The 24,781-nt window shown below is 36.6% G+C and overlaps 1 protein-coding gene across 2 annotated transcripts in view; it reads left to right on the top strand.

The window, feature by feature from the left end:
- Positions 1-24,781, top strand: part of ANGPT1 (angiopoietin 1) — a 162,557-nt gene that overhangs the window by 58,571 nt on the left and 79,205 nt on the right. For both annotated transcript variants that reach the window (XM_085316297.1, XM_085316298.1), the window contains exons 2-3: positions 14,007-14,162; positions 17,243-17,364. In XM_085316297.1, the coding sequence (XP_085172423.1) occupies positions 14,007-14,162; positions 17,243-17,364 (278 nt within the window). The remainder of the gene's footprint in view (positions 1-14,006; positions 14,163-17,242; positions 17,365-24,781) is intronic.

Raw genomic sequence — 24,781 nt, forward strand, 5'->3', positions numbered from 1 at the left:
CAGCCAAGCTCTTGCAGTTTTCCAGCTGAACTTCTTCCTCTATTCACACATGCCTCGGGCTTGTGGATTATAACGAAAAAAATACCCCACTTTTGCACCATGACCTTGTCTTACACAACAGCACTGGACTGTAGTTCTGGTTAAAGTGGCCCTTACTTTGGTGTGGGGTAAAGCAGGGCTATTGCTGCTGCGGCCCAGCTGGGGGACAGAGCTGTCACCATAACTGCAGAGAGGCCAAAATAAGCTTCAAACCACCCTCAAACACCATGACCTTTCAGGAAGTTCAGCTCCAAACTGGAACTCTGCAGYTTTTGCTCATTTTATGTAATCCTGCCTGTATTCTTCCTTATAAAGAAAACACCTTTGTGGTGTTTTGTGGGCTTTGCAGTACGCTTGCTAAGAAATGAGCAAAGTTATGCCTTCCTGCTGCTTTGCCATCACACTGAAAAACAGAAGTGTCTGACTGCTTCCACCACTGTCACACAGAAATGTATTAAACCTTCTATACCTTCTGCAGAAATTTACTTCTCCCTTTTTGCTGCTGAGAATCTGTGGCAGCATGGTAATTTGTTTCAAGCAGAAAARAAGCTCTTCTGTTTAAGCTTTTTTCTCATGTCTAGAAGCTAGCACTTCAGTCCAAATGTAATAATAGTTAAAAATCCCTGTGTGCACGTTTGCACTAATGTTAACAGCATGCTTTTCAGAAGAAAATAATCCAGGATAACATGTTAATAGGTTCACAGTAAATGACAAACCCCATTGTATGGTTTCAGAGCAGACTGGAATTGCAGGCAGCTAATTAATATTAAAATAATAGCATTCCTGTTGGCTTTGGGAAGATATTTTGACCTGTTCTGGAACTGAAAGTTAAAAAGAAAAGTGAAGTCTCAAGGGAGAAATCTTGGCCAAATTGAGGTTAACAGTAAAATGTCTGTTGACTTTAATATGTCAGGATTCCAGACTTTATCTGACCTTCCTGTCTCATCCCAGTAGAGGATCGTATGCTTTTTTCCACAGATAAATCCGTATTTGTCTTAACCCCACAGAATTTCCCCTCTTGGAAGCAAAACCACAGCTTTACCTGAATGGAAAGAATTGAATCCAAATGAGAGAGGGATGCAACAGAGATTCAGAGGATTCCTGGCTCCACAGGTCTCCCGTCCAGCCCTGTTGGCTATGCTGTCCTGGTCTCCCACATGACTGGGCCCTCAGGCATGGCGTGGAGTTAATGCTGTTTCCATCWTTGTGTCAATGCCAGCAAAGGAAAACCTGTGCTCTGCAAAAGGGAACATACATCCCGGAATAGCTCTTCCTGACCTTTGCATGGCTTATATAGCGGTTTTGTGACCTGGGCATACAGATTTCCAGGTAGGGGTAAGGTGCTGATAAGCTTTGTGCTAACCAGTTAGCATTTTGTCGGAGGTCCCTCTGGAAAGAGCAGATATGAATGTGATATGAATGTGACTACAGCTACAGTCACAACGTTTCTTTAGTGCCTGACGAGATTTTTTATCCATTTTCAGTACTGAAGAAATTATCATACTATAGAGTCTGGCTAGAGGGCATGAATGTTATTGCCAGCTGATAGGCAGTACATGTAATTTTTGCTGTGATTTTGACCCRTTTCTCTCAGTGAAACAGCTGCCAAACTTTCCTAAGGGTTCATGAGCACTTGGTTCTCTGTTATTAATGGTGCAAGGTGTGATAGATATCATGTCAATCCTACTTTAGATCAAGCAGCTGTAGTCACGAGAAGAGTAATCCTAATTCCTATATGTTCTATATATATGTTCGGTTAAAYTAATGACCTGAATGTTTGCATTTAGGTACTACAACTGCATACAGTAGATATTGTTATTTACCCCTGAGAGAGCACCGTACAGAATGGATATTGTTATGAAAATGAAATTGAACTAAAATCCTAAATCTGAATACTTGAAAATTCAGGAATATCTGTATTTGACTTTTAGCCCTGGATATCTCTGATTCTGAAGTTTTACAGCATGTTTTAAAAGCCTAAGATGTTTTCCTTTCATTTAATGGTCGTATTATTCTGACATGTTGGTTTATTCAAAGTATTTTTGATTACACTGTAAATACTTCTGAGTTATTACAAAACCACCCTTCTGAATGAAGTTTTACTTGGCAAGAAAACATTAGTCTTATATTATAAATGGCCTGCTTGGGTTCTATTGCAAAATTAAACATATTGTGTGAGGAAGATCGAGAAAGCAAAACCAATGATAAATGCTAAAAATTCATACAGAATCTAAGTGAATGACTGACTTAAAATATCATCTTTGACTCATTCCTCTGAGTTTTCACAGCATTTATCATGTCAAAAGAACTGTCACTTTGTATTTGTGATCTGCGAAGTTCAGTCATGGTTAGGGCCAGTACATGTTCCTGGATTACAAATAGGAAATGACGRTGATCATTATCACTTTGAGCACATGGACATTGTGCGCAAATTTACAAGCAGAAGTAGCAACTTAATCACTGAGGGAGCGCATTTGACAGCCAGCGCCTCTGCTTGACTAGGAATACTGGAGAAGCTCCTAATGCCAGGACGCCTTGGAGCTTAGTTAACTGATCACTGGGAAGATAYCAATTTGAAAAACCATTGCACTTCACTTTTAATATAGTTCTTTGAATCTGTATTGACCATGTATCAATCTTAATTCATTTGGGTCTGTTTGTTCCTAATTTGATTATTCAGCATAAAATTGTGGAATCAATGTCCATACTTTGCCTTGAAAAACCAGCTGTATTTTCAAATTCCTGCATACAAGCTGTCCATTTGTCTAGCTACCCCTTTCTAATATATTTTTCTCTTCCTGTGTCTGTTATGTCTGTTGTTCTGTGTATGTCTGCATATACACATACATAATCTGTTGGTTATCTATGAATTTATTGGTCTAGTCTTTCTTAACAACAGCAATCAGTCTAGTCTTGCTTAACAGCAATGGGAATGGCACATCCGCCAGAGAAAGAGAAATTACTGACTGAGGCTTCCCACTTTAGCTCATGATTTCATGACTTAGAAAGGAATGCCACTGAATAATATTGCTTTCCTGGAAGAGCTGTGGTTATGATAAGCTGAAGTTGAAGGGGATATTCTTGTCAGATCCTGGAAGAAAGGGGGAAAAAATCTTGTTCCTAAAGCCAGGCAGAGGCAGGAGACCCTTCCACCCTCCTCTTTCACTTGGCTCCTGTTTACAGTGACTTCTGTTCAGGAATATCTCCAAATGGTTTAAGTTTGCAGCATTTCCCTAAATTCAAAAATGTTTGTACCACATTTTTTATGCTACAGAATGAGGTTGGAAAAAAAATTAAAAGACTATCTGTTGAGCCAATTTTCTTCTAGCTACTGTGGAGTTTGTGCTCAGTATTAGGTACAAAACAACCTGATTCTGGTCCTAACTATTGCAACTTTAGTATGATTATACCTACAGGAGTTAATAGAAATGATAATACTTATTCCCCGTACTTGAGATCTYCAGGAAAATCTGTAATTTTATATTTCTCTCTCACGGACTGCAACATTCATGAAGTAAACTCGGGGCAAGGAATTGATCTCCATCACCGTAATCAGGATTTTACTCTGGCATTTAGGGGTGAAGGTGATTATATTAATGCACACTAACTTAAAGGAAGCCTGCGACTGCTCCCCCTGAAAATCCCCAGAGGAATTTAATGAATCAAGGGACCAGAACTGTCTGTATATGCTTTGGCTGCTCTCATGTTTCCTATAGAAAAGTGCTTATCTTTCTATATAATTATTAAAGCTCTAAAAGGATTTATCTCTTGAACTATGCTATTTCAAGGAAACCCCAGCACTTTTACTTTATCAAGTTTCTTAATCTTTTCTGTAAGATAATCTGAGTATCTGATATTTCATTGTATGGCTTAGTAAACTTCAGATCTTTTCATCACACCTTGTAAAACAGCGATTTTATAATCTATTTAGTGAAGTTTACTGATATTTATTTTATATATAGATATATATATGTGCATGTGTACATGGGTATTATATATATAAATGGATATTGAAAACATCATTTAGTTTTGATCTGAGGTTTTTGCATGTTTCTCATTCTAATGATTATTAGAAAGGAATATTTGGTAACAATTCTATTCAATTATCTTAGCTCACTCTTTGTCACATATTCAAGCAATCAGTTCCATCAGCACAGGAAAAAATGTATTCTGGGGTTGCACAAATTTTGGCAGGACTGTCTCCTCGCTATGCAGAGCTATACATTCATTAAAACACTAAAAACTACAGGTATGTTTGGAGACACTTAGAGATTAATGGGTGTATATAGAATTTCAGGACTGGAAAGAAAAGGTGTTACARTTTGTACTAGTAGTTAACTTTTTTATAGTGCTGTGGGGAACTGAAATTCTTAGTTTACTGCTACAGATATTTATGGAAATTTCATTTATTTCTGCCTTAAAATTATTAAGTGATTCCAGCAGGGATGTATCAATATCATTCTTAATGTCTGCAGTAAAACTAAGGTAAACATTGTCAGGTATCCAGGACATCTATCATTAAACTACTTGTGCCCAGATTATCATAATAAAAGTTAAAAATCATAAATACAGACAAAAATTATAGGACACAAATGGATATTGCTGTCTACCTGCATTTATAAATCATAATTTAAGGGAGTTATTATGTATACACTCATATATATCTATGCACATAAATACTCTGTGTGCAAATACATAAACTTTTGTCTACATTTTAATTGCTGATACGCTGAAGCAGTTCAGCAGATTTCAGGTCTCTGCCTCCAGGGGTTCTACAGAGGAAAGGATTTTACAACACATGCAGGCTTTGCACTTTGCTATATTGGGCTATTAAACAGACAAGTCTTTCTTCAATATAAACTGGAGTCATTATATTAAAGCTAAATTTTGAACAAGACAGAAAAAGCAACATAAATTAATATTTGTCATCATTAGTCAGAGGAGAGGAGGATTAAAGAATAGGGCTTCTGATTAAAAGATTMTTTTTCTGTGTAGAGTAGACAATATTAACAAAATAATACATGCAGAGGTGAGGGATCTCATTGCCTTACCCACACCCTGGCTGCTCAGCTGCCCTAGTTTGTCTAAGGCTTTACCGAGAGCCACAGGCTGGTGGCTGGGTGCTCTGCCCTGGAGCAGAGCAGGAACCACTATGTGGCCGCAGTTACATTCTGCTTCCCGGTTTCCTCTTTGTTTTGAGAGAAAGCGAGCTGCGCCAACCCTAATCACAGCCACAGCGATCATGCCTTTGGCATTCATCTGGTTTTGGACAGAGCAAAGCCCTACTGAGGTTCAGTTCTTACCAGGTGCCTGTGAAACATCATGGCCATCAAGGCCAGGGACTAAGCTATATGAATAAGATTTATGTTTCTGGAACCACTGAAACTTTAGGAAGATTGAATTTTCCTCTGTCCTTTAGCAAATGATATGTGATCACTAATTTTTAACTCACCATTAGGTTATTTATGGCAGAAGCACGCACACATGCAGGCCGTGAATATATAGTATACAGATCATGAGTTCTCCTGAGTATTTTAAGAGCTGTGGGATGCAGGGAGTGGTTATTTTGTGGATCTCTCTGGATTAAAAGTAAATATATGTAGTTGCCTGGGACAGTGTGGAAGATATTTGATGGCCCAAGAATCTCCTTGCATTCCCATAACCCCATGWGTACTGAAATTGTAGTACTTTCAGGGTGATTTTAGAGCATCTAAACTTCCTACTTATTATTTCTAACTCTGTAAATATCTCAGATTAAGACTCTAGATTATTGGCAGTCATCATCATACAGTAATGTCTGTACTTATGTACARACTAATGTCAGGGGCTTCAGCTGAGTTTGAGACTTTGTGTCAGGCACTGAAGGAAGGCAGAAGGAAGTGTAACCTCCAGGAAGCTAAAACCTCCACAGGAAAAGCAGGCAAATGGCAGCACAATCAATCACAATTTCTTTATACAGAGAAGACTTAAGATAGAGTATCTAAAAGCTAGAGGCAGAGCTCACAGCAGTGACTAGAGAGATTCCACTTCTGTGATACTGGCATCAGGCATTAAAGAAAGAAGATACCTGAGCGAACATAATGTAGTGGGGTCTTAATTTTATGCTCATTCTTGGAAAAGTGTTCTCATGCATTTAATATCAACAATGCAGTCAATTTCATACGGACGAATCCACAAAATCAAGCAGAGTGAAAAATAAAGTAATACAACATTAAAATACTACACTGCCTTCGGTAACACAAACAAGCAGTTATGCACAGATTCCAAACTATGCTGCAGCTTCCTAGGTTCACTGAAAGTATAGATGAAAGCTGGAAGTGTAATATAGCAACTAGAACTATTTATGAATTTTAAGGCTACATTTTTAAAGAACCCTATGTAATGTAGAAGGAGATATTTTCTGTGAAACTAATTCTGATTATAAGCCATATGTCCATCTTCAAGAATGAGCCGTAAGGTGTCTAAACAGTCTTCTATACAGAAGTTGTTCCAAAACTGTCATTTAGAAAAGTRCTCTTTGCCAAAAGTACCTTTGCCAGAGAAAATTAATTAGCTCTGTAGTTTAGTAGAAAACACAAGTTTTAAAATCTCCTCAGATGTTCATCCGTTTGAGCAAGGTGGTAGACATGTTGGCTTTTCTAGGAATTACGCCTTCCCCTTCAGTGTTTGTTGAGGACTGGTCATGTTTCCAGTCAACTGTATAATCATAGATTAATTTAGTTTATAGAATTAAGTGGTTTGGAAAGTTATATCAYGAAAGAAATATGTAGCTGACCCTGTAATAAAAATTGGAAAGGTTARCATTAAACTGGATAATTCTTTGAACCAGAAATATTCCTAATCAGTAGAAAATAAGAACATGTTGTTCTGATTAACTTCTAATAAGTAGCTTCCTTAAGGGACTATTTAATCACATTTGATATGATTCTTGATTATGCTGCTATTGATTTTATTAAGCTTTAAGGTTAAAAAATAAGAGATACAGTATTCCAATAAAAGTAACAGAAAATGACCCTTAAAATGTTTTGTGTTCTTTTGGAATAACTGAAATTAATCAAATGTTGAAATGACAAATTCTTTTGTAACAAAAATCTTCACTTATACTAATTTCAGAGTTGTAGTCTAAAAGAAAGYAGGCTTTTAGAGTGATAAAAAATTTTGAACACAAACTGGAAAGAAAGCTCAGGCTGAATTATCAGGCCAGTACAATCAATACTTGGCCTAAGTCAATACACTCTCTTTGATATGCCAGATGCTTTGTGGGAAGTGAAATTCAACCTTCCCACTCCCATAAATTATCCATGTATAGCATATTACACTATGGGGTGAACCTAACTGTGGAGGTCTTCTCATGTCTTAAAACAAAGAACTCTATGTTCCCTATAACCTGTCTTGACTGGTGTAGCAARGACTATTTCTACTTATATTAAAATGCAGTGCTTAATAAAAACACTTTCGTTTCCAGTTTCTCAAGATTTCAATGTGATGCCATAAAGTATTCTTGCACTACCATAATCTGTTATACCTGTAATCTATTATTATCTATTATGTTTTAGGTACTTTACTGCATAACATAACATTATATGCTACTGAGATGCCAAGGTGTCAMTGACAGAAGCTGATGTATCCTTAGATCAATTGATTTACAGAAACATTGATTTACTAGTTTATAGAAAGGTTTCCCAAGCAACATAATAATGGTAGCTTGAGTACAATGAAGTGCTGCCGTTTTATGATTCCTGAGTTGGTATCCCTTCRGATACTTCAGACCCCTTCAGATGGGTCTGTAGATGACATCACTAYTGAGGAATACATATACGTTCAGAAAAGCCCTCAGTAACTTCATATTACTATTCTGGTCAGTACAGAGCTGCACCTCTTATTTATCTTTTATGTTTTATTATATTATTTATTTCATTTTAAATTTACTCTGTTTTTAATTCATGAAACTTGTCTTTTTTATTAATTTTTTTCTAAAAGTTTTCCTGGGAGCTGAGTTTTCCAAAACTCTTCTCAACCCACTGGAATATTCCTGCAGACACCTTACTGATGCTGGATACAGCAGAAAGCTTACTTCATGYGTCTGAGAATAATTTTTTACATCTGTTCATATTCTCTACTGTTGGCTTGCTTTCTTCTACCTAGTTACCATACTGTTTATCTGAAGAGGAACRTCTGATTTTCTATTAGCTAGAAGATTCTTCTACATTCAGAACAAAATCATATTTAACTAGCTTTCAAATCAAGTTCAACCACCATGAAGACATGTCATTAGTATATTGGAAGTCACGTGGATTAAAAATCTCAGTATCAGTCAGCCAGAAGCTGAATCAGTGTTTGATCATTGTAYGCTGAGAATGCAACTGTGTTTGCTTCGTTGGTCATTTGCTAAAAGAAACAAGTAAAGGCTGATTGCATGTKCAATTCTTTATACATATGAGGATATTGTCACTATTTATTTATGTAAATCTTACACAAGCCTGTACATTTAGCCTACAGCCTATAAGCCTGTAGCCCATACAGGCTATAAGTTARACATAATTTTGCCTGAGCACAATTTAAATATAACTCTATTAATTCTTCTAAATGGCAAAAGAGTAAGCCTATGAAATGCCAAGGATTCAGTCTTCACTAAGGCAAAGAATCTTTGAAATGCTTGAAACATTTGATTTGGAAAAAAAAATTATGAGTGTTTCAGTTCAGAAATGCCTGTATTCATTTCAGCAGGAGGTGRTTTAGAGGGCATACACACTCTGTAATTCATTGTTTGTTTCTCTGTCATGAATAGAATTTGGAAAACCATATTACTGTGATTTAGAGATAASATCTAAAAGTTACCTAAGAAAGAAATCATATTTACAAGTCATAATATTACAGAAATCTATGAAAATGCAGAAATAAAATACAGAGTAATGAATTGCATAAGTATTGCGCAAATAATCTACTACCATTAAGGGGTARCTCAGAAATGACTAGGTTTATTTTGTTGCCTTAGGGCTCAAGGTCTGGGTAAATTATATTACCCCCCCCCCAAAAAAAAGACAAGAAAACAACTAACAACAATCCAAACCAAATTTTCTGTAATCAATGGTCCTCGAAACAGTTTGTTTGCCTGCATTTACAGTTGCTAGCTTATTTTTCTGATTCTTTTTACATTTGAAAACCACAAATATTTATGTAAATATCTTAAGCAGKTTTTCTTTGTAAAGGCTTTGCTTGCTACATATGAAATATCAATAGGCCTCTCTGTGCATTCAGTTTGTATACCAGGTGATTAAAGATTTTACTTTGGTTCGGAAAATTTAGATCTGCTAAATTCACTGGAGTTATCAGCGTGCATCATCTGTTACCTTCACTAATGGCACAGTTACCTGAGAGCTGTACTAGGACCTGCTCTCCCTCCAGCACATGATAACTTCTTTCATTTGGTACAATATCCTTCCCCCCCCCGCTCCCAACTAATTCCAGTAAGGCATTTTTCACACTGATGTGTACTTCCTATATCTTGCTTAAAGCCAGGTGAGGCTGCTCCAGAACAGATGCAGATTAGTGTATTAATGTCCGGGGATTAATCATCACTTTTATGTGCCATCCATGTTCGTCCTCCCGGATTTTATGAACGAGCACAAACAGTCAAAAGGAGTGGAAGGATGAATTCTGTGTTCAGGCTGGTCCCTACTGCTTATATCTACAGTATAAGAAGGCTAAGTCCTTGTAAATCTTTGCTTTCTGAAACTTTTCTTGTGGATAAACAATTTGTAGGAGAACTTTTTTTTTTTTTTTTTAATAAATATAACGTATACCTTTTCTATATACAAATAAGATTACATTTCTCAAAGAATAACTCCTGCCTAGCCTCTTCTGCTTCTGCAAAAGTCAAAGAAATTCTCTATTATTATATACTGTTCAACCTCTTCCACCTTATTCCCACTAAGGTTGTTTGTATATTTGTAAAATACAGTATCTGTAATATTATATTGATTTTAATGTTTAAGATGTTGCCGTTAAATCTGACTCCCAAGGTGCTTTCTCAGTGTGAGGAGGTATGGCTCTCCCTCAGACAGAAAAAAATGAGAAGAAAGAAAATAATTTTCTTCTGTTGTCATTGTACAGTATTACTAGTATATAATATATAGTGCTAGTATATAGATCTATATAGTCTTCTGCCGCAAAGTAAGGCAAGAAAAAGCAGCACTTAYAAACACGATCGGTAGATTGCCCTCCTGTTACTCCCAATGCTGTGCAATGTAGGGTTCCTGGCAGGGGACAGAAAACAATCTAAYGTTACTTGAACTTGCATTCTTGTGCAAAGGCACTGTTTGAGTCTCATGTCATCTGGATATCATAGCAGYCCTTACCATATAATTACAAGGGACCAACAGTACTTGATCAAAGTAAAAGCTCTTGTTTTATTTACAAGCCATCTGCCACAAACTATTATCATTTACTTGAGCCCCTAAGTTGCAGTTTCCATTTTAATAGTTCTATTAGTGTTTGAGTGGTTTCTATGAAGATTATTCAATAAACATTGTCCAGAAAGAGTTAGATAGTTTTAATGCATAATCCTCTGGAATGTTTATTAAACAATAACACTGAACTTTCTGACAGTTTTATTTCTGAGAATTTTATAATGTTGTTATGCATCCCACCGGTAATCCTGCATTACTGAAAACTCCTGTACAATGTAATGATTCTTACTGAAAGCAGATGCAGCTGAATTCATAGTAGGGATACMAATGTACTGTAAAAAGCCATATAGTTGGAAGGGTGGAAGGTGAAGGCTGTAGAAAAGAATTCTGTTTCATTTTTGCAATACAAAGTAATTTAAGTAAAAAGAAACAGTAATGTATTTGAAAATCCAAATGCACAAAGTAAATTCACATGAAAAGATATTATTTCTTCATTCATTATATATTGCATTATTAAGCATTATTACTGCTTAATGTAAAATCTCTGGACAAATTGAATTTAAGTTAGCTCTTAAAAAGACTTAAAATCTTAAACGCTCTTAAATTTCACTTCTCCTGTGAATGGGTTCTGTGGATCATTTATTCTCTGTGAAGCCACCAGGCCAGGACCTTCTTATCACCTGTTAAATAAATGCTATTCCTCTTATCTAATTATAAAGAAAGCTCAGTTTAAGGGTCAGTAAACTCAGTTCAAAGCTTCTAAATAATGGGAAGCTTTAGACAAAACTCAGTGCTTGGTCATAATGAATCCAGTAAATTTGGTTTCCTGAAATAAAAATAATAGGTGAAATCATGGCTTATTGAAGTCAATGGGAATTTTGTCATTGATTTTAGCAGGACCAGGATTGCAACTAGTAAGTCTACTGAGCAAACTGTAAGAAATGACTGAGAGAAGGAAGGTAATTTATGTAATAAAACCTGTACATTGCTTCAATCCCTGCTTTACATCCCCTTGTTGGAGTGAATAGCTCCTGTTACTCCTGTGTTCACAAAAGCTGTTATTGCAGAGCACTGAACACCAAATATTTGCAAAAGCATTTAATGAGTAATTCTTAAACAGGAAAATCAGCTCTGTTGTTGTAATGAGTCAGTCTCGGATTCAACCACAGGCTGTTTCAGGGGTGAGTAACTTAGGGCAATGACCCAAGACTGCATATCACGGGGAGCATGCTAGACTGTGATAAGTAAAAGTACAAGTTATCCAATATGCCTTAATCTCTGTCTGTGTTCCTGTGAGCCAAAACCTGCTGTTGCTCCCCACAGAGGCAGCTAGGTCTTTCCAATGCAATCCTTTCTATGATGTGGATTTTTTTTTTTTTTAAGCAAACCATTTAGTCAGAAATATAAATGTCTTTTTGTCTTTTGATATTTTTGTCTCTAGCCATGTTTCTCTTAATTGGTGTGTTAGAATAATTGTTTTCATTGTATATAAAATTGTTGAAAATTTGTATTTCATTGTATCAAAAATTTCAGCCCCTAAAGTGTAGAGAAGAGCTTAAAAGATAATCTCAATGAGCTCTAAAGGTTCAAGATCTAAATAAAATTTCTTAAATTACTATTCTTGATATCATGATTTTAGCCAGTCTGTTGATCTTTTTTTTGACCTGAGCTATCATTCTTAAAATTTTACAGTTTATAATAGTATAGAAGATTCTTGCAGAGAGCTCAAAGCTCTCTACTATAATTACTCTTTCCAGACTATTCTCATTTAGTATAGCCACCGTACTTCTGCGTGGGTTTACCCAGACATAAATAGCCCACATGCACTAAATGACCTGCATACAGCAAGTCAGACAATTTCAGAAAGCCCTGCCTTTCATCTGCAGGTAAATGCTGGGGGAGAAATTTGAACTTCTTGCATAGGTGTCCCAAACTTGGGGCCAGAATATGGAGAAGAGCAACTAGTTACTAGAGCTCTCTCACAGGGCCAGTGACCTGGCAATTCAGGTCAATATTTTTATATTCTGAAATTGTAGGACATCTACTTATTTTATTTTCATCCAAGGTGGCTATTCAGTGTTTTTTTCAAACTGGAGGAAAACAAACAATACAGCTTTCCTACTCTCCCGCATCCCATCTTATTAAGAAAATATTTAACATTGTGGCAATTCTCTTTTTCCGCAAAAACAATTAAAAACTAGCAGGAAGTGCATCTAAACGGTCGATTTTTTAACAAATCTTTTCTGTGCTCAGAGATTATGGCTCATCAGATGATCTATAGTAGTTACCCATCTGCACTGGAATGTTTATAGATAAGATGAAAGTAGCCTTTCTTATTAATCACACATTGTATATTTAACTCCTGCTCCTTTCTTCATTCTTTAAATCAGCTCCATCTGGTTCTTACTGTGCATTTTTTTGGCTTACCTTTCACAGTGAAACACGGCTACTGGTGCAGAAGCTGGCCTAACTTGATTAAAAATGAATTACTATGTAAAGCAATGGAATTAAGTCTGGAATCAGCTACCTATAAAAAATACAATTAGGCACAAAATAAAACTGAAGACCAAATTTTCACTGGATGTAAACTGGCTGGGCTCCAGCTGGTTTCAGAGGAACGTATTGAAGTCCATGTTCTGGGCTGCCTTTGTAGAGCACTTTACAGAGCATGTCAAGCAAGATGACAGAACAGTGCTCATATTAGCAAGAAACAGGGTCATCCTGTTCTAGACTAGTACCTGGTTCACCGACTCTTGTGGCAGGGCCAGGGTCTAGGTAGCTGGATGGGAATGATTCAGTCTGTGTCAACTAAAACAGGTGAAAACGAAAAAGAATGATAAAACTGGGGTGCTCAGTTTATTTAGAGGGTTCTTGCTGAGATTCTTTTCAACTGACTGTAAATGCAAACCAAACAAGACAATAAAAATAAGATAACGAAGCAGCTTTCTATATCGATCATTTCTGATCATTAATTTTCTTCTGCTGTTCCCATGACAGTGTCCCCAGTCCTTTATAATTTTTGTGTGCAGCTAGACTAAGCTGCATTCATTGCTGAGCCTGTGAAATACTTTGTGGAGATCTAATCCAATAAAAAATCATACTGCTGAATAGCTGTGAGAGAGGAACAACACCGAGCTGACGTAGGAAATGATAGGTTCTCATCTAGGAAGGACTAATGTGTAACTTAGTATGTACAYGTAGGGCCTGAAGTTTCCCTGTGGTGATCTATGTTCTTTTTTGGGGACTATTTACGAGCTACCCACATATCCTTACCTTCAGATGTTCACTGAATCCTTGGCATACATCAAGGCAGGCAGCGCCCACTCCAGTTTATGCTGTCTAGCAATGATACTTGGGCAATCATCGGGACTTGGTGACTGAAAGGGGCCACCTGGAGAGTCAAGTCTCTTTCCCAACAGTCACAAAGTCTGCTGAGACCTGGAAACGCCTAGAAGAGTTGAAATTTCCTCTTCTATTCCCAACTRTACATCCCTATGTCATGAGCATGCCTAACCTTTACTTTAAACCGCTGAAGTTACAACCTTTCTTCTTTCACAGCTTGAGAACTACATTGTGGAAAACATGAAATCAGAGATGGCCCAGCTGCAGCAGAACGCTGTGCAGAACCACACAGCCACCATGCTTGAGATAGGAACCAGCCTCCTCAGCCAGACAGCAGAGCAGACGAGAAAACTCACCGATGTTGAAACCCAGGTAAATTCCTGGAGCRATTTGCTAAAAGTTGCTAATCGCAGAGAACCTTCCCCATCATCTTTCTTTTCTAATACAGGACATTTCAACACCAGGCTCCAAGAAACATACACATTTTCTGTTTATTGGTAGCAACAACCAGTGATGAYTGACTCTTGTTACATGTTTTTCTTTTGATTTCATTTGGTTGGTATATTTAGCTCTGTGTGTGCAAGGCATGCCAAACTGGCCAGGAAACTAAACCAGGATTTGATTTCAAATAAACAGCTCAGCTACCAATTGTGAATGATACAAGTGTCAACATGAAGAGTTTCAGGCTAAAACAGAACCTTTGATCTACATCATTGTTTGCCTCTTTGCTATTATAAAAAAGTTTGCTAATTTTCTGCAAAAAGTTCCCAGCTACTTGAAAAGTAGTGTRCCTCTGCAGCTTTTATACTGCAAAAAGAGTAGGGTAGACATCAGCTTCTTAATGAAGTACTATGTATTTGTTATTGCGGCAGAACTATGTAACATCGCATGAATTTAAAGAACTGTCACCATACGATTTCTAGCATGAAAATCATTGTTATGAATCAAAAGATAAGGGTATCACTGTCACAACACAAAGCACAATTTGATACTGGGCTTATTCCTTATTGCACAGAGATATATATTTCTTTTTTTCCTTTTGACTTCATTTGTCAGTTTACAACATGTATTTATTTTCCTTATTACTGCTGACTTCCTCTTGATCTTTGTAGCGTGCGATATATTTACCAGGTGAAATGCATTCATTGTTCATTTAAAACAATGAATCCATGTGTTTCATTTAATTTGTCTGTTCTAGCAGACTATGCACTTCTTGAAAGATTATATTGTGGGTTTTAATATCTTCTTTCAAGTTTACAATATCATTACCAAATTATTACATAATTGCATTACATTACATTAAGGAACAATAGCAATTATGAAAGAGAAGTGCTCTAATTAAGCTTATCTAATTAAGCCTAGCTAGAAATGATGACCACCATTCACTAATAAAAGTTGTGATTTCAAATGACAACTTCTAAAAGATGACATATTGATTTATAAAAATGTTGGGGAATATCTTTTAATTCAGTATSAACAGAATGAATTTAAATGCAGACATAAGCGGTGAAGACCATAGTATCATACACTTAGCAAGGAAAAAGATGTATAGGAATTTTCCTTTATACCCCAAAAGATCTATTGAAATTAAAGTTTCACATACTCATTCACTCTTAACACAAGTAGGTAAAGGACAAAATGTACATTACCTCTAGCTCAATTTTACCACTGAGGAATCAGTTCAAGATAGAGGCAATGCTGGCACTGTGCAAGGTAAAGTATGGGTCCCTCCTTCTATAGCTGTTGTTGAGGAGCTTAAAGGATGCTCATGTGGGAGCTCTTCCCTGCTCTGACTTCCAGCTCACCCCAGCAGCCCACCCACATCAGTGGCAGCATTTCCCAGCTCCCTTCTCTCAGAAGAGCCCTGTGGTTCCAGGCTCTTTTAGCAATCAGAAAACAGCGGTGCAGGTGACTCAAGAAAGTGAATAGGGGCTGCTGTTGACAGTGATGGAGGAAGCCGATTGCATAGCAGAGAGATGAAGGTCTGTGGGATGCAAGGAGGAAAATGTAAGAACTCACACCTATAGTAAGGAGTAAGAATACCAGTGAGGGGTCACACCAGAGTAAGGAGGAATCTAAAGTACAGAACATGCAGAGCCTACAGCTCCTTAAAATCTCACTGACTCCTCCTAAGATCTTACTCATCCAAAACCCCACTGGCACACTTCAGGTTTTCTTCTCCATCTGAAACTCTACAGATTTTTTTGTAGGTTTCTTCATAGCTATAKCCTTTGAAAAATTATTAGTGCCTTCCTTTCTCCTTACCCCGTGCAAACCATGCATCAATTCCTCCATCAGTTTCTCCCAGATCTCYCCGAAATTCTGGTGATGCTTCCCAGCCCTTCCAACTTACCCCTCTCCAACAACAAAACAGCTGCATACTGATCAATTCCAACTTTTCTGATCTCTGTACCCTTAAGAAAGAACAACTCAAATCACTGAGTGAAGGTCAAGAGCTTAAAAAAGAAAGAAAAAAAGACATTGCATAGAATGAGTTCAAGCACCATAGTTTTTGCTTTCTCACATACCATTAGGCATATATAAAAGTATTGTCTTAAAATCCATTGATGACAGGGATAATTGCCAGGGGGAMCTGACAGGTTCTGTTAAAGAAGCGTCATGTTCAGCTCCAGAAATGACTGCTTCTCAGCTTTTGTGTGCAGAAATACCTATAAAACACATTTATACACACTCGTCATGTTCCTATGCAATAAAAGATGCTACACCAACAACATGAATTATCAATAATTAGTATAATTGCATTCTTGACTATTACTTTCACTTTTGAACTATTTTGATTAGCATCTGTTGCCTTTCTTCTAGTTGGAGGGCTTGTTTTGGTCCATTGTACATAGTAAGGCCTTGTACTATTGATAGAGAGCACCCCTGAGGTCAAAGACAACTGCATAGAGCAACGTCAAGGATCACAGCCTTCATCCTCTTAAAAATCTGTGTCAGAGTGCAAGCAGGGATAACATAAGCAGACACCAGGCTTCTGCCAACACTGTAAAAGTGAGATCTCAGGGGGAAGCCTGAGCTCTAGGAGCTCTATTTACAAAACAGCGGATGCAACACTTTGGCTTCAGTGCAAGTACTCTAGCACTCTGCTGATTTGAGCATGCTCTGTAGGAATGCATGTTTGAGYCATGCCTCTTGTTCTTCCCATTGCAGTAGAACTTATTTAGCAATYACCTTGCCTTCTTCTAGTGGCCTAATATTATTCTGAAGCAAATAGGCTGCTAGAGTATCAGCTGGTACATATCAGTGTAGCTTGAGTTCATTTGCTACAACTGAGCAGCTGAGGTTAGAAAAGGATTTATAAAAATTTTTTTTTTTGATGAATCATCAGATCAGAGTGAAGTGGTTGTGTTATATTTCTATTGCTATAACAGCACTATCCGAATATTCTAAACATTATTTCTTTCTTTTTTTTTTTTTAATTTATCATTAAGGTGCTAAATCAAACATCCAGACTTGAAATTCAACTACTGGAAAACTCACTATCTACATACAAGCTAGAAAAGCAGTTGCTACAACAGACACATGAAATCCTAAAGATTCATGAGAAAAACAGGTAAGAGTGGGTATTGGTCTCTTAAACTCTTTCTGTTCGTCTCAAAGTGCTTTCTGCATATATTATTTTAATCTAAAATGAAATGCACAAAGCAAATATAGTAATTGGAAAGTCCAGGTAACATCTACCTTCCTGCTAAAAGAGCCTGGGTGTGAGCTTATACTGTGTCAGCTACGATATGATAAATGCAAGTTGATTTTTTTTTTCATTGCTTGTCATTTGCAACGTAAGTTCACATCTCAGTCTGCTTCATCAAAACTTAGTCATATTTCCCCAGCTCCTGCTACTGAAAAGTATAAAGATAACTTGTATGAGTATTTGCAAACAAACAAATATTAATAAATAAATTATGAGATTATCAGATAGCCTAAAGTGTATAGAAATCAGAAAATCTTTTGAAGTTCTTCTTTCTAATATTAATGGATATGAAGATTAACAAGGAGAAAGATACATTTCTCTTTTTGGATGCAGTATAAAATACATTGTATATTGCATATGTGGAGCTGTGCTTAATTTAAAGAATGCTGAAGTAGAAGGAAAAGAAAAAAGTCTGGTTAACAGTAAACAAGTTRATAAGCAACAAAGTGAGAATCAAGAAGTTTCAGCGTTGTCCCGTTCTGTGCTACAGCACATAAGTGATTCTACGAATGCCCTCAGATCAATGTTCACGAGGATCCCACGTGCATGAACTGGGACAGACTTTATTTAGCTCCTAAATCAGGGCTCACGGCAGCTGGTGCACTGAGGACACCTCAGCCAGGCAAACAAGCAGTGCCACAGTGAGCCGATCGTCTGAGCCTGTCTCGCATGTGGGTTTGAACGCCTGGCCCAGACAGAGGATCTTCAGTGATGCTCAGTACCTGCAAACACCTTCTGGACTTGGAAAACCAGAACTTCAGAGAGTGGGATAAAGTCTTCTTCCTTACTGGTTGTCCTTCTAGAGCCCTAAATTTCATATACCTGCCTACCTAAAGGCCCAGTTTAAGCAAGGAAGGCAGAGAGCACTTTCCCCACACCTAGCTTTGTCTCCTTTTTCCTAGAAAGATCATTTCTGAGATAAGTCTGACTAGAATTAAGATTTTCAATCCCTGTATTGGTTATACTTGACATTGGAATATGACATACAGCATTAAAAGTGAGGTAGTTACTGAAATGTTCCATTCAAGTCTCAGTCTACTCCTTAAGTTGAAATCAGAAGGGTTACAGAGAAATGTGCCATGATCCTGCTGCTGCACAAGAAACAGCAATTGAGTCAGAAAAATTTTGGCCTGAGYTATATGTAAGAGGACTAACAAGACAATAGGAAAGAATCTACTGGAGTAAGAAGGCCAAAAAGCYAGATAATGATAAAGGGGGAACAAAAAGTCATTCCAAGGAAATATGCTTGTTAATTGTTATTAAATTGCAAATTTGATCAAATAATTTACCATTAGGGCTACTGGTTATGAGAACTGACAATTTATTTAATCTAAGAACTGTTTCCAACCAGTAATTCCACTAAATGTTGTTCTGGAGAAGTTGGATCACRTTGAAAATTTAGTCTCCAAGGATTTCTCTTGACCAATTGGAAATATGGATAGATTACTGTGGGATTAACACTGACTTCAGTTATCTAGAAGTTAAGCAATTCATCAAACTCCATGTGCAGGCTATCCCTGTAGCTGTTGGACAGAGTAGGAACGTTCAGGAGGCAGTTTATTCTGCGTGTTTTACATACCTATTTCAATTTGGAATTAACCCAAACATTAATTTGTCTTTCAATTAAGTAAATACTTGCATTTTTATCTGCTACAGTCTGGTTACCCACAAAAGTTTATTGACAATGTTTAAGAGACTGAGTCATTTATGTGATGTCTTGTGTACTTAATAATCTTTATTTATTTATTTGTCTTAGCAATGTGTCAGGGTGTAAAGCCTGCATGTCAGTAAATAAATTTGATTTAAACTGACCTTTGACTTGACCGACATTATGATGAAATGGTCTGTGACATGACAAAATGGTCTGGCTTGGACTTTTGGAAAAAAAAAAAAAAGTGTATGTTAAAAAGGAATTTTTTTATACTGTATTGTTTCTGTCAAAAACRGAGCTATATGTAGATAAACAGAAAAACTACAAGGAATTTCATTTTGTAATGAAGTAAAAACGAGGCATACACTTTCCAGGTTTGGTCGCTAACTCTCTCCTTGGGAGTTAGGAAGCTAGAGAGAGGGTAGTGTTATGATAACATTAAAAATATGAAYCAACAGCTTCAGTAACATCATCTACTTCTGACAAATAACTACATAATCTTGGCTTTTTAGGTTCTGAACTTGAAATCGATTATGCATGTGTCAAGCTCAGTACAGGACAATTTTTTGTGATCTCGGGAGATATTAGCATTCTAAATATGTCAATGTTTTTAGCTTGTTTAAATTTAAATAGCACTTATARACTACTCATTAGGCTATGTTCAGCTGAAAGATCTTCATCACTCTATATATCACTTTCCCTTCAATGAATTAGGGAAAACTCCTCCTATCTATGTTGTCTGCGTAGACTGTAAACTTTTTTTGAAAARGGGCTTTTCTTTTGCAGTAGGTGTCTACCACAGTAGAAACTGATATTTCTATTATAATCCAAAAATAACCAACAGATGGTGTTCTATCGGCAGATCATTTCTTTCTCTATGCTTCAATTTCCTCTATGTAAAACAATGATCATAATCTTAACCACTTTCAGAAAACTAGTTTCTGGATGAAAGAAATACAAAATATAATAGCAATAATAAGTCATTGTTGCTGTAGTACAATAACTTGTATATTATCCTTAAAGAAAATGAACACTGCATATCAACAGGGGACTAACACACGCTCTTTAGACTAGAAACATATCTATTCTTGGCCATAAAGTCTTTACTTCCTGCCTCTGCTGGGAAGAGTGGCCAAATTTTTTCTTTTTATCCCACTGAAGTGAAAGATATTCTATGGCATATAAGTAGAGTCACATTTGCTCCAGATTCTTGTTTCTGCTGATTGCTCTCATGCCATAAATAATTTAGTCTTGTGGGTTCCCACCCACTATATTGTAAATGGTGGTTTCCTCTATTGACATTTTTTTTTCTCCCACAAGATCTTTTATAAACTATTTTAATTTATTATTGAAAGATTTCCCTGCTTATGTGTCTTTCTGAGYCTTTTTCAGAGTGTAACAGCTGCATTTAACTTACTGTGTGCTATTTKTTTCAATATGCAAATGTGAAAGGAACTTTTTTCATCAAACAAAGGAGGATAAATGTAACGGAATTCTGCATCTTCAAACAATAAATAGTGGAAATAAATTTTAATAATCCAACTTGAGTTTGCAAAAATTTGGATTGGGCTAATATGGTCAGTAAAAAAATGTTATATCATATGAAAGGAGATGACTCAGGAATAACTCTTCAATTTCTTCTTGATTTTAAAAGGTGAGGGGAAAAAAGTATGTCTGAAGGGAGTTTTACATGCAAATTTTGCGTATACCAAAAAGATAAATTCAGATTTTTCACTTCATCTTTCTGATTTCAATTTTCTCACTGGTATTAAAAAAAGGGCTTACTGAGGCTAAGTGAAAGGGAGACATAAGACCAAGAACTTCACTGGCCTTAAAAAATATGAGGACACCTCTTTAAACCATTCAGACCACCTACTTAAATTTGAGTAGTCAGCACCTGGCAATACAGAGGAAGTGTCACTCTTGTAAAAGCAACTACAAAGCAGCTGTCTCAATGAGAAAATACCAATTTTGCCCTCAAAAATAAGCCTTTAAATCCTCTACCTGTTTGTCTTCCCATACATACATAATACAAGAAAAACACTATGGCCAAATCTTTGGCCAATCTCTATGGCCAAAGACTTTTTTTTTTTCTTTTGTGACATTACTTGTCTTTATTTATTGAATAGCTCAACAAAGTAAATGATTTTATCTGTATTTTCAGTAAGTCTAGATTTTTTTTTTTTTAAGATTATTTGCAATGTGATAAAAGTCCATCTCTAAGATCTAGTCTGTATCCTGTTCCCTCAGTCTAAACTGAGGCCTCTGGAAGCAAAGATTAAAAAAAGAAAAAATCTGAAACTTCCACTGTCTGGAATGGATTAGTGAATAAACTACATACCTTATCAGGGAGTTTGTCCAAATCAAACTTTCCTTCCTCCCCAGAGAGCTACAAAAGTGCTTTCTACATGTTCTGCTTCATCACCTTTCCGAATGACAGCAGCTTTCCCTCAGAGGCGTTTGGTGACTTCTGTACTGGCCTTCTACCCTGTCCCGCGTTGGCGGCGGGCTTCCCGCGGACGGGCCGCGCAGCACCCTCGCGCTGGCGCGTCCCGCTGGCTGGCGTCCTGGCAAACCCGACGCGCCGTTTCGCTGCTGAAAATAGATTTCTGGCCTCACCAAGGTCGGTAGGCTAGACAGAGAGAGATGGTTTTTGGTTAGGAAAAGGGGGTGTAGTGGGGTGTTTTTTTTTTTTTTTTTYTTAGTGTGTAAATGTCTTATAAACAAGAACTCCAAAGGATTATACCAAATGCCTAAAACCAATGTTTATCCATGTTAATAACGACATTTATTTCTTCACAATTTCACTATGTTCCCCAAATGCTTGATTGTCCTCCAGACTGAAGGCTGCAATGATATAAATACRTGTGTGCATATGTGTCTGTGTGTGTAGATGCATGTGTTGCTTAAAGTGAATTCTGTTTTTTTTCTAATTGTGCATGTTTATTTTATTATTATTATTTACTTGTTATTCCCATGACTGCTTCATCTGTCTAGATCAGCCAAATTTTCAAATGTAGGAAAATCACTCAGTAAACTTACAGTAAAAAGCAGCCAGTCATTACATCATGACAATACCATTTTGCTGAAAATTGTTATRAAGTTGTATTATATAACAGCTTCACTCAGCACTCACAGATTGCTTGATTAACTATTATGGAGACAACCTTCTTGTTTTGTATAACTTTTTACTTTGGAAATGGTAATTTATGAAAGCTAGTAGGAATATCTTGATTTTAAGCTCATTTTGATAGTGCCTATTCAAAAATTTGATAAAATACCTTTAAGAAACATTCAGCAAAATTGTTTCTTCATGGTTCTTCATTCTTGGAAATTGTTTGATGAGGGGAGAAGAAAGAGAACAGTGGTCTGATAACCRCTAAAAATGTTTAAATATCTCTGTAATTAGTTTCAAAGTCAAACTGGAAAATTTTCCCTTGGAAAAAAGTGAGAGATTTATTTATTTATTTATTTTGTCTAAATGAACTATAAACACAGTACATATGAAAATCCTGGCCACACTGGCGTCAGAGGTCATATGAGTGGCTTGTCTCATGCTATTTAAGGGTATTTTCCTTCAAGARCAAGCCAGTGCAGAAGTCTCTACCATCTGTGAAGTTTCCGCTTTTGTTCAGTTTGAGCTTTGCGCAAAGGTTTCCCATTGATTCTTATGTAACAACTGCATTTCATTTCATTTTACTGTTTCTGCCAGGAATACGAGGAGTGGTCCTATCCTCATGACTTATTTGTTGTAGATTTGTGAGTTGTATATCTGTGGAAAGATCACTGTAGAAACGCATATCCATTCCTTAAAATAACTTAGTTTTGCAGTTTATAGTACAGGACTTTTAATCTACACAGAAAACTGTAAAGTAACCAACTGCTGCTATACCCTCATTTTTCCACCACATGTTGTTGACACAACACTCATAAATATTAGGATGTATTATTGCTACAGCCATAAAACATCTGCTTGCTGTCTGTCTCTACAGATGCCAAGCAGGGAAGCTCTAAACATTGTCAGCTTCTTCCTGTCAGCCAGTGTTACTACAAATAAGACCGTCATCACCAYGGGTTCATTTGCTGTGGGCTTAGGAGTATAGTGGGAAACGAATGATGCAATCCGTGTACTGGGGCTGTCCAAGGATCTTTCTTTAACATAAAATCRTTCAGATGTGCACATGTGGGTAGGATTTTATAAAACTAGAGCACCGCTCTGTACTGCACTGTGATGGGGGATGAAGATAAAGGGAACTTCTTTAGTCTTGCCACTTCACGATATAGAAATATTCTGGCTTCAGGAATGGCGCTTTCTCTTACGTTGACACTACACAGAATTTCCGATGGACTGTAAGATGCCAGACTGACATGTGGCCAGATCTAGCAGCCATTGCATAGCGTCCACGCTGTTCCTGTCCAAAGAGCATTATTGTCTATCATACAAGTTCAAATCTAAAGTCAAAATGAGCATTTCAACAATTTTCATGAAAAAAATTGACAGAATAGATAAATTTCTGTAGGACATTTGGATTTTGTTGAACGGTGTTTTAGGATAGAAAATAATTCCATCAGAATTTTTTTAACCAGTTCAGCATTAATTAGTCTGACCTTCTGCATAATGCAGCTTAAAGACTTTCACATAAAGAAAATAATAAACAGTCCAAAGATCTAGGGCATAAACGTATAATGTTTAATGAAAGAGTTCAAGTGATGAAAAAAAAATCAACCACAGGTCTGATAAGGTGTTAAAACAGTTTGTTATCCTCAGCTATAAAATCTCTACTTTATTTCAAATTGAAATTTTCTATGGTCAGTTTTAAGTCAACTGAAACTTGTTATGCCTTTGTTACTAATTAATGAGTTTTTCAGAATAAGATATCATGTTACCCCTTTTATTTGGGAAGGAAACTGACCCCAAGAGAAAGTGCTCTGCCTTCCCATCTACTCTTTATTTTTTTTTTCTTCCCCCTTTACCCAGATTCTTCTGGTTTTCACAGAATTAGATATGTTGATCTAGCAGAGCATATTCTCTTCTGTGTCTCTGCAACTCCCACATTTACAATATTTCAGGAAAAAGTGATTTGCTGTTTGGTTTACCTATTTAAAATATATATATATATTACTCTAGCTTGTGTAGCAAAYCTAGGACCCAAATTTAATCTTTGCATTGTTATCATTTGTAACAGCTCATATTAAATCTCTGTGATATCTAGTAGAAAAGACTCCATATGGATTTTATTACATTCTTCAGTTAGGTTAAATGACCTGAAATTATGCAGGCATTTTGCCACTGATGTGTTATCCAGAAGTAAAAACAAAGGTGGCAGGAGAGTGAAAATAAATAAAATCTAAGACTGACTAAGAGAGAAAGAGATTTGTTGCCAAGTTAGTTTATGGGCATGACAAGCACCTCTCCTGGCATGTACAGTAGAATTATTGAACAGAAGGTAGTAGAGGGGATGAATTAATTTCTTTAATAATAATAAAATCTTTCTGCTAAACTCCCACCGCAGCATCAAAGCACTGGTCTGAAAAAAACTGCATGTTCAGTGATGACATATATTAGCTGTCCTTTGTGTCCACAACTCCTCTAATCTTCTAGATATAATCTAACATGCTTTTGATCCC

Source organism: Rhea americana, unplaced genomic scaffold, assembly GCF_003343005.1.
Source record: "Rhea americana isolate MKP2758 unplaced genomic scaffold, rheAme1 scaffold_46, whole genome shotgun sequence".
NCBI lineage: Eukaryota > Metazoa > Chordata > Aves > Rheiformes > Rheidae > Rhea > Rhea americana.